General features: G+C 44.2%; 1 protein-coding gene across 6 annotated transcripts in view; it reads right to left on the reverse strand.

The window, feature by feature from the left end:
* Positions 1 to 11,048, reverse strand: part of Ehmt1 (euchromatic histone lysine methyltransferase 1) — a 139,421-nt gene extending 128,373 nt beyond the window's left edge. For 5 of the 6 annotated variants that reach the window (XM_031369268.1, XM_031369271.1, XM_031369267.1 and 2 more), the window contains exon 1: positions 10,951 to 11,048. In XM_031369268.1, the coding sequence (XP_031225128.1) occupies positions 10,951 to 11,013 (63 nt within the window). In that variant the 5' untranslated portion in view covers positions 11,014 to 11,048. The remainder of the gene's footprint in view (positions 1 to 10,950) is intronic. The other variant, XM_031369269.1, reaches the window with a different exon arrangement.
* Positions 11,049 to 11,329: the final 281 nt, after the last annotated feature.

Below are 11,329 nucleotides of genomic sequence, written 5' to 3' on the forward strand. Positions count from 1 at the left end.
AAAAAAAAAAAAAAAAAGTTGAGTGCTCTAACTCAGGTGACCTGCTCTCACTCTTGACATTATTCTCACCTGTACTGTTGCTTTTAATAAAGTTTCTTGCTATTTCTCGAAAAAAAAAAGGGCAGAAAGCAACTGAGGAAGATACAAAATGTTAACTTCTAGCCCCACCCCACCACACACACACACACACACACACACACACACTTACATACATACACACACACACTCATACAAACACCCACAATGTACACACAAGATTAGTACTAGAGCTGGGCAGTGGTGGCGCATGCCTTTAATCCCAGCACTTGGGAGGCAGAGGCAGGCGGATTTCTGAGTTCAAGGCCAACCTAGTCTACAGAGTGAGTTACAGACAGCCAGGGCCATCCGGAAAAACCCTGTTTGGGGGGTTGGGGGGAGAACTGGAGAGGCCAGAAAGATTAGCCAGTTAAGGGCAATCTGCAATGGCCCCAGAAACAGGGTATGACCTAGAGGAAGCTAGAAAAATGGCCGGGTTCCTGCTACATTGAATCTCTACAGACTCTCACCTTGTAACAGGTCTAAGTGAGTGGAAGAAGCCAAGGAAGCTACTACATACACTGCAATGTCTAGGATCAAGCCCACAGTGGAAACTAAGTACTATCATGGCCATGAAGTCCTACTCTTTAATGCCATCCTGACAGTCACATGTAATTTCCATCTCTTCTTACAAACACTGAGCTAGGATCTATATCAACCTAAGCATTCATAACTACACACCTGCCAGGCTCTCTCCTACCAGATAGAATCTAATCAAGTCCATAGTCAAGTTTCTTCTGCCTTTGACAGAGTACTGGTTGAGAGGAGGACAACTGAAACCAAAGGTGACATCATGCTTCCAGAAAATTCTCCTTGCAAATTACAAGCAACACAATCAAGCACCAAAGTACTTCCAAGCAACAAGGACTATTTCTTTTTTTTTCCCCAGACAGGGTTTCTCTTTGTATCCCTGGCCAAACTGGAACTCTATGTAGACCAGGATGGTTTAAACTAACTGCCTCTGCCTCCTGAGTGCTGGGATTAAAGGTGCATGCCACCGCCACCACCACTTGGCAAAATTTCCATCTTTTTTTTTTTTTGTCTCCAAGACAGAGTTTCTCTGAATCGCACTGACTAGGCTAGCCTTGAACTGACTGCCTTTGCCTCCCAAGTGCTGAAATTAAAGGACTGCACTACTACCACCCAGCATATTATTTATTATTTAGAGATGCTGACATTCTGAGAACATATATGAACTGAAATTACCATTGAAATGAAGTCACATGAAGTTACCCATTCCACTCAGATTCTGAACTATTTTATCATATTAATAACTTCCATGCCTCTCTTTTAGAATAAACTGAGAGCCAGGCAGTGGTGGTGCATGCCTTTAATTCTAGCACTTGGGAGGCAGAGAGAAGCCGATTTCTGAGTTCAAGGCCAGCCTGGTCTACAGAGTGAGTTCCAGGACAGCCAGAGCTACACAGAGAAACCCTGTCTTGAAAAACCAAAATAAGTAAGTAAATAAATAAATAAATAAATAGAAAGAATAAAAACTAAATAAACTGTGTGCTCAGCTCACTGCATTTCATGTTTTGGGGGTTTTGGTTTTGTTTTTTGTTATATGAGGCAAATGTTCTACACTGAACTACATTCTGATCTCTGTACTTCATTTCCCAAGTACAATATACAACCCCACATCTGACTTGAGGTCTCAGTGTGGCTTAGGTCTCTTGGTTTGAGCACCTCTGTACAACTCCCTATACCTTAACCTAGCTAACTTCTTCATAAAAATGGCAGGCTAAAGCCAGATAGTAGTGGCACACACCTTTAATCCCAGCACTTGGGAGGGAGAGGCAGGCATATCTCTGTAAATTGAAGCTAGCATGGTCTACAGAGTGAGTTCCAGAACAGGCAGAACTAGACAGAGAAACCTCGTCACAAAACAAAACACAACAACGACAAAGAATGCTTAGATATGTATACCCTCAACCCTCTATTTAAACTGATCTCACTAGGCATGGATCTCTGTAGCTTCTAGGACAACCTGGACTACATACAGAGACTCTGTTTCCAAAAACCAAAAAGTAAATAATCTTTGATCTCACTTCAGGATCCCCATAGAGGCATCTGGGGGTTCACTGTATCTCTTTGTTCTTCTTCCCAATGTGGCCACTTTGAATAAATCTTCTTTTTCAGCTTCCCATTTTTAATTTGGCTCCTTAATAAGCTTACTAAAGGTGAGTGGCCAGACAGGACTTGGGGCACATATTGTGACTTTTTTTCAGGATAAGAAAATAAAGGTATTTAGAAACCGGGTGGTGGTGGCACAAGCCTTTAATCCCAGTACTCAGGAGCCAGAGGTAGGTGGATGTCTGTGAGTTCCAGGACAGCCAGGGTTAAATAGAGAGACCCTGTCTTAAAAAAAAGAAGGAAGAAGGAGGAAAACAACAAAGTGACAAAGGCCAGGAAGTGGTGGCACATGCCTTTAATCCCAGCACTTGGGAGGCAGAGGCAAGTGGATTTCTGAGTTCAAGGCTAGCCTGATCTACAGAGTGAGTTCCAGGACAGCCAGAGCTATACAGAGAAACCTGCCTAGAAAAAACAAAACAAAAAAAAAGACTGAGTAAAGAGACATGCTGGGCAGAGGATGGTGGTGCGTACCATTAATCCCAGCACCAGGGAGGCAAAGCACGTAAGTCTGATCTACAGAGTGAGACCCTGTCTCAAAATAAAATAAAACAAACAGAAATGAACCACTGAAGCCCAGAGCAGGACTTCCTATGAATTCAAGGCTAGTATGGTCTACAAAGCAGGTTCTAGAAAAAGCAAAAAATAAAATGCCAAACTTGGAAAAGGGGGAGGGGGAAATCATGGAAAAGAAATCAAATATATTCAGAGATTTGAGATATCTACCCAGACGCTGTATTCTTTCATGGGGGGAGGTGTTTTTGGAGACAGTTTTACTATGTACCCCTATATGGCTGGGAACTTTGTGTAAAGTGGACTAAGTGAACTAAAGTGGAAATTGTGGCTGTCCCCTGCACCTGCCTCCCAAGTGCTGAGAATACAGAGATGATACCACTCAGGCATGCTGCTCCTTTTTTAACTGAAATAATAAATCTGATATTTATTAACTGAAATAAAATGTTCATAGAACTGCTTCAAAGTAATTGCCAATGGGATGGGCCATGACAAAAGTGAAAGTGAAGCAAGGCCTGTCAAGAGAAAGTAACTTTATGCTGGGATTCAGCACTGTTCACCACAGTACTGGCCCTGCTTTGTTTTGTCTTTTCTTAGACACTTGTCTCCTAGTGTCTCTTAGGCCAACCTGGAATTGGCCACGTGGCCCAGACTGGCACTGAATTCATATTCCTCTTGCCTCAATTTGAGATTACAGATGTCCAACCACACATAGCCACCTTCCTCATCTATTTAAACAGATTTGGAAAAGTTCCCATAATGAAGACTAAAACACTGATCAATGTCTCTGTTTATATACTCAGGAATCAAGCAAGCACTCTCTCCCCTCACTCCTTAAAAAAAAAAATAATAGGGTCTTGCTAGCCTGATTCTCAAGTACTGAGATTGAAGTCATGTACCACCATTGAAACTAACTAAAGAATATCTTTTGGATGCACATTAAGTACTGGCAACCTGTCAAAAGAATTAGTAAGAATTGTTACTAGACAGAAGAGAGATATATGTATACTATGTGCAAGCAGTGCCATGGAGTCCAACAGAGGATGTCAGATCCTCTACACCTGGAGTTATAGGTGGGTTGTAAGCCACCACAAGAACTGAACCTAGGTCTTCAAGAAGAGCAGCAAGTGCTATTAAGCACTGAGCTGTCTCTCCAGCCCATGATTTTTTAATATCAAGTCACTTATTTAAAAAATTAAACTTGAGCTCAATGGTGGCACAACACTTGGGAGACAGAGACAGGCTGATCTCTGTGAACTGGAGACTAGCCTGGTCTACATAGTAAACAACAGGATAGCCAAAGCTACACGGAGAAACCTTGTGTCAAAAAACAAAAATAAAACTTAAGCACCTGTATTTTGATTCAGTCCCTGCCCCAATGCATTTCTAGCCCAAGCTACTACACATTCCCTGCTTTGACTACCTGCTCTCCACAGAGAAACCAGAAAGATCTTCCTAAAATATCAATTCAATGACATAGCTTTGTAGTTCCTCCACCTGGATTCAGCTGCCAGCACCCACATGGTAGCTCACAACTACCTGTTACTCCAGTTCCAGAGGATCCAACACCATGCAAGCACATGGTACACATACATTCACACACACACAGACACATATAAAATAAAATATTAAAAAATAAGATAAAAACTAACTAAGTCAATTTTTTCAAGACAGGGCTCTCAGTGTAAGCCTGGCTATAGTGGAACTCACTCCATAGACCAGGATTGCCTCAAACTTTAAGATCCGCCTGCCTCTGCCTCCAGAGTATTGAGATTAAAGGAGTGCACCACCACAACCTGGCAACAAATCAATTTTTAAAAAGTGTGGTGGCACATACCTTTAATCCCAGCACTTGGGAGGCAGAGGCAGGCAGATTTCTGAGTTCCAGGCCAGCCTGGTCTACAGAATTCCAGGATAACCAGGGCTACACAGAGAAACCCTGTCTCAAAAAACAAACAAACAAACAAACAAAAAACAAAAAAAAAAAAAAAAAAAAAACAAAAATTGCATACAGCATAAGGAAGGGATAGGGAATATATACAGGTAGGGAAAGACTAAAGCCAAGGTCTACATCTAAGCAGCTATGCAAAAACCTTCATCACTGCAGGGTAAAGGCTCTGTCCTGTTATGGCCTGTTAAGGCAGAGAGGAACCACACCCCTGTAAATAATCCCTCATTTATGATCAATAAGAAAACCCAATAAAAATGTATTGGTTCACTAGACTAAGAATGGCAGAACCATGTCTCAGTTTGTTGTTGGGACCTTTGGAAAAAGAATGGATGTTGTTCATGTCTCCTCCTGAGTTGGGGCACAAAGGTACTTTGTAGCCAGAGAGCATTAGGGAACCAGGAATGCTAAACACACAGAGATGGCTCCTCAAAAAAATAAAAAATAAAATAAAAAATTTTAAATTTAAAAACTTATAAAAAAAAATTAAAAAACCCACAAAACTGTTTTCCTGCCAAAAGGCTGGGAATGGGTATTGTTAAGGACCTGGGGTCTTTTTGCTGTCTCTATAGGTAGACCTCACCCAAATCCCCCAGTCTCTCTCCCTAGGCCTTTATCTTTAGCTGCAGTTAATAGACCCATCCTTGGGGGAGATATCACATGTACTTTATAGCCTGCTGACCTCTATACTATCCTAGTCAGAGACCACTGGACTCTAGACCCTTTAGCTACAGAACCCATCCTCGTGGTCACATGTACTTTGTAAAGGAATTCCTAAGTAGTCACACCTCATGCTTTATTTTGCACCTGGAATAGGAATAACTGTTGTACTGTGTTTTAAACATGCTGGCAATGAACCGCCTGGCATCAGACTCCCCAAGTCTAATCCAAGTTGATGAAGTCAATCTGAACCAAGTTTTCCTTCTCACCTCTTCAGTTTGCTTCCCTGCCTGGATACCTACAGGGTACCTTTTACTCCTAGAAAAGAATTTTAGCAAAACCCTGTCTCACAAAAATGTAATACAATAAAAAGTCAGATGCAGTAGTATATGCATTCAGAAGGCAGAAACAATTTTAAGCACTACAAATTTAAGAGTAGCTTGATCGCCGGGCGGTGGTGGCGCACGCCTTTAATCCCAGCACTTGGGAGGCAGAAGCAGGTGGATTTCTGAGTTCGAGGCCAGCCTGGTCTACAGAGTGAGTTCCAGGACAGCCAAGGCTACACAGAGAAACCCTGTCTCAAAAAACAAAACAAAACAAAACAAGAGTAGCTTGATCTAAATAGCAACTTGTATGCCAGGTGAGGAGCTACAGTCAAACCTCAACACCACCACTTCCCCAAAATCCTCAAAAGATGACTTACAAGCTAAGTGATTTAAAGCAGAGTTAAACAAATTGCTATAATATGCAGAGGCAGAAACAAGAAATGAGGGTGCTCACCTCCACTCTGGTAATGACCACTCAAACAACTGAAGGGTCCATGGATGCCCTACAATGTTAGAGCTGAAGGACAAGCAACAGCAGCATCCCTGCTGGCCTGCTAGGTCACTAAGCACTCCTATCACAAATCACTCAGGCACTCCGTCACACACACACACACACACACATGTGAAAAACTTGGGTTTTTTTTTAAGATTTATTTATTCATTACATGTGAGTACACTGTAGCTATCTTCAGACACTTCAGAAGGAGGAGTCAGATCTCATTATGGATGGTTGTGAGCCACCATGTGGTCACTGGGATTTGAACTCAGGACCTTTGGAAGAGTAGTCAATGCTCTTAAGCGCTGAGCCATCTCTCCAACCCCCGAAAAACTTCTTCTTTATTTAATTATTTATTTGGTTTTTTTTCTTTTTCTTTTCTTTTTTTTTTTTTTTTTTTTTTTTTTTTTTTTTTTTTTGAGACAGGGTTTCTCTGTATAGCCCTGGCTGTCCTGGAACTCACTCTGTAGACCAGGCTGGCCTTAAACTCACTGAGATCCACCTGCCTCTGCTTCCTTAGTGCTAGAATTAAAGGTATGTATCATCACCACCCAGCCTTTTCTTTTTATTTTATTTTACGTGCACTGGTGTCTTAGCCTGCATGTATGTCTGTGTGAGGTTGTCTGTGCCAGATCTTGGATTTATAGACAGTTATGAGCTGTCATGTGGTGCTGGGAATTAAACCCAGGTCCTCTGGAGGAGCAGTTAGCCATTAAGGACATTCACTATAGCATTATTAGTAAAGATAAAAAATAAATAAATTTTAGGGCTGGAGAGATGGTTCAGCGGTTAAGAGCACTGACTGCTCTTCTGAAGGTCCTGAGTTCAAATCCTAGCAACCACATGGTAGCTCACAACCACCTGTAATGAGATCTGGTGTGTCTGAAGACAGCTACAATGTACTTACATATAATAAATAAATAAATCTTTAAGCCGGGCCGTGGTGGCGCACGCCTTTAATCCCAGCACTTGGGAGGCAGAGGCAGGCAGATTTCTGAGTTCGAGGCCAGCCTGGTCTACAGAACGAGTTCCAGGACAGCCAAGGCTATACAGAGAAACCCTGTCTCGAAAAAACAAACAAACAAAAAAAAAAACAACAAAACTTGTTTCAGTAAATAAAACTGGATTCAATTCCAGTACATGGAAACTGTGTTCAACTACAAAATGAATTCAAGGACAGTCTATGCTATGCTGTCTCAAAAATGATGATAAAAAATAAACACAATTAAAAATTAAAAGGCCAGGCATTGTGGAATACTCCTTTAATTTCTGCAGAAGCAGGTGGATCTGAGTTCAAGACTAGCCTGGTCTACAAAGTGAGTTCCAGGACAGCCCCAAAGAAAAACCCTGCATCAAAGGAAAAATAATAGTAATGACTTAAAAATCAAGTGGAGTCTGGGTCTAGAGTTAAGTGGAGAAGAAATGCCTGCATCAGGAGAGCCTGTAACCCTAGGTTTGCTTTCCAGAGGCTTGGGGGGGTAGAATGGGGGGGTGTGGGGGTACCTGTGTGTCAAACAACAACATTAGAGTCATGATTTTCATAAGGCCAAGATGCAGCTCAGCAGTAAGCATTTGGGACAAAAGCCTTGGAGCCAAATTAGTCTCAAGTCCTCACTGATCCTGGACATACATTTAAACATACATACATACATACACACACACACACACACACACACACACACACACACACACACCCCTTCAAATTGACTTCCAAGCAGGTATTTTGTATTTAACCAAACTTTTTCTTCAAGTGTGATAGTAGTAAACTAAGTATATATATATATTTTTAGACATTCCAAAAGGCTCGATGCTGTAGGAACTTATTTTTAGTTTTTTTGAGTTTTCTGTTTGCTTGCTTGTTTTGAGACAGAGTCCCATCTCAAATGCCTGAACTATTGACATTGCTGAGGGTGACCTAAACTGATCTCCCTGCCTCTACCTCCAGAGTGCTGAGATTACAGGCATGCATCTAGACCAGCACCCTATCAACTGAGCTACATCCTCAGTCCCACTGTCTATATAAGCAGCTACTAGAAAATATATTTCATCCTGAAGGAATAGAGTGTGAGAGAGCAAGAACGGTAGGCCAAATTCCAAAGACAATGCTGCACACCAGTCCAAGAAAATATCCAAGAAAATATACCTGCCTCTGCCTCCCAAGTGCTGGGATTAAAGGTGTGCGCCACCACTGCCAGGTGTCATTTTTTAATCTTAATAAAAAGATACATATTAGCCACCCTATTAAGTACAGATTTTGTTTTGGAAGGCCCTCCTGCTGCAAGATAACATTTTTGCTAAGACAAAAGCCCTATGCATCTGACACAGTCTTATCCTGTGACTGGGACATACATTTAAATCCATGAAGTGGAGGAGCCAACAACAATCTACAAACCTTAGCTGGGTGGTGGTGGTGCATGCCTTTAATCCCAGCACTTTGGAGGCAGAAGCAGGTGGATTTCTGAGTTCGAAGCCAGCCTGGTCTATCTACAGAGTGAGTTCCAGGACAGCCAGAGTTATACAGAGAAATCCTGTCTTGAAAAATCAAAAAAATTAAAAATTAAAAAAATAAATAAACCTCTCCATTACCTAAGTAGTTCTCAGTGTGAAAAGGTGTTGGGAGCTGGGGTAGAGAGAAGATGGGGATACAATCATGACATAAATACACATTAAGTAAGTTTTAAGTGTCGGCTCTACTGGGTTAAATCATCCCACAATTTGTGAACCATAACCAGTAAATATTTCAGGATTCAATGAAGATGAACCCATGCTAATCCAATTCCACAGTACTGTATTACAGACAAGGGCCCCTTATCCTGTCATGTACTTCCAGGATAAACACTTAAACTCACAAATCCACACAGGTGTAACAACATGGTTTAGCAAGCATGGGCTTTGCAGACACAGTGCCTATGTCTTCTAATGCATCAAACCCTTTGTAATACTGGGGCTATGTGCCTGTTGCCTGGCCTGCAAAAGAGATAACAGAGGACCTACTTGGCAAAACTACTGTCATGTTTACACACAACAATATGCACAAAATGCCTACATCGGAGCTGGAACGAGGCACAAGCTCACCCCACACACAATCTATGTAATTTGCCTGTAAAATCAAAGACACTGGAGGCCATTGACACCCACTTTTTTCTAAGGGTGAGAGGAGCAGGTTTGAAATAAGCTAAGACCAGGCTAGGTTTGAACATGCAATCCTCCAAAGTGCTAGGATAACAAGCATGCACTACCACACTCAGCTTCTTCAATATAAACACCAATTATGTGTCTAACATTGAAAAATGGCAAAGCTAGGGGCTGGAGAAATAGCTCGGCGGTTAAGAGCACTGGCTACTCTTTTCCAAAGGTCCAGAGTTCAACTCCCAGCAACCACATACTGGCTCACAATCATCTTGAATGGGATTGGATGTCCTCTTCTGTCATGCAGGCTTACATGCAAATAGAGCACTTGTATACATAAATAAGTCTTTAAAAAGAAAAGACAAATAGCCAGGTCTACAACTGATCAAGCAAAGTTACTTAACCTCTACAAAGTCTTATTGTCTTCCTCTGTTAAATAGGAAATAACAATACCTGCTGCACGAGTCATTATACAAACTGGATGGAGTATCCCCTCTAAGGGATTTAAACAACACTAGAAACACAAGTGCTTTATAAGTGATTGGAGAATCACTATATATCTCCTTCCTTACACCCCTGGAAATGACTTAGATTATCTCATACACATTTGTGTTCTTAGTGCTTAAGTCAGTTCTTGAACGTTGCAAATACTCAACAAATCCTCCTTCCATTAGATCTGAAAACTAGCCATTCACTTATACGAATATCCCTCAAAAAGGGTAAGAAAGAAAAAAGAAAGAAACGCACCGACCATACATTATGAGGTAAATTGTACTGCTAAGCCTATGCATCGTATGTGCCTGCTTCTCAGTACACCTTCACTTTCTGAGGTCTGGAAGTGCCAAAAGCTAACTATTCCCGCGGCTAATTCTGAAGAAAAACTGTTAGGTTATACTTTCTTCCAAACCGGCCCCGTACTTCGGCCCTACGAACACAACACTAGTGCGTTCTGAGGACCCCAGACTCCGGCGGGCTTTCCCAGCTCCTGGAAGACAGTGGTCCCTCTCGCCCGGGCATAACGTTTACGCCGCAAAAACCAGGAAGCAAACTATCCCGCAGAAAGAGCAGAGGGAAGGCCACCACGCGAACAAAAGACCGCTAATTCGCTGTCCCCTGCCGCTTTAGTGCCATTGGTGAAGAAATAAACTTGGGTCCGCAGACATTCCTCTGTCGAGCGTGCTGCCCGTGGTCACCCTGCTGCAGCGGCTTTGTGCGCGGGAGACGCGCGGGACCGGCCAACTTTTCCTTAAAGATGGTGCCACGCTCTCGCGGCGAGTGAAAGGTCACGGCGCGGGGCAGCAGGCGCAGGCCCGCCTCACCTCCGCCGCGCACAAGTTGGCCCGCTCCACTTTGCCTTTTGTCTCCGCCACCCCCGCTCCAACCCGGCCGCAGTCAAGCTCCGGGCTGCAGGCTGCGGAGCCGCGGCCTCCTACCGTCCGCCGCCGCGCTGCCGCTGCCGCCGCCACCGCCGCTGCTCGGGCCCGCCGTGCACAAAGCGCGCCGGCGGAGCGCGGGCCGGACGCTGGGGCCTCGGCGCAGCCGGGCCCGAGGCAGCGGGGGCGCGCGGCCCCACCCAGCTCGCGGTTCACTTGGATTCCTGTCCCCTCGCCGCGGCTGTTGCCATCATAACCGTGGCCCGCGCCCCAGCGCCGACAGCCAGCCCCGCACCTCACCTCAGCATCCGCGGCGGCCATGGCCCGGGCCCGCAGCGTGGCCCCGCCCCTCCCGCGCGCCATCGCCCCGCCCGCGCCTCGCGGCCTAGGTCCGGGGCGGGGCTGGCCGGCCACTCCTGCGCCTGCGTGAGCACCCGCGGCTGCGCACCGGGACCCAGCCGTGCAGCGCCTGCGTCTGGAGGGGGTGGGGGGGAGGCCAGTTGGCGCCTGCGCGCTGAAATTCAACCTGCCTGGAACTGAGAGTTCACCAATGGGAGCTTCTCTGTTTCCCGTTTCCTTGGTTCGCTCCCTCCCTCTCATTCACCTGCAGTCTACCAATATTACTTGGAAGATCTCAGAAATAGCTAGCCCGACGTTTCAAGTTAGGCGCCGTCCTGAG

Source organism: Mastomys coucha, unplaced genomic scaffold, assembly GCF_008632895.1.
Source record: "Mastomys coucha isolate ucsf_1 unplaced genomic scaffold, UCSF_Mcou_1 pScaffold15, whole genome shotgun sequence".
Taxonomy (NCBI): domain Eukaryota; kingdom Metazoa; phylum Chordata; class Mammalia; order Rodentia; family Muridae; genus Mastomys; species Mastomys coucha.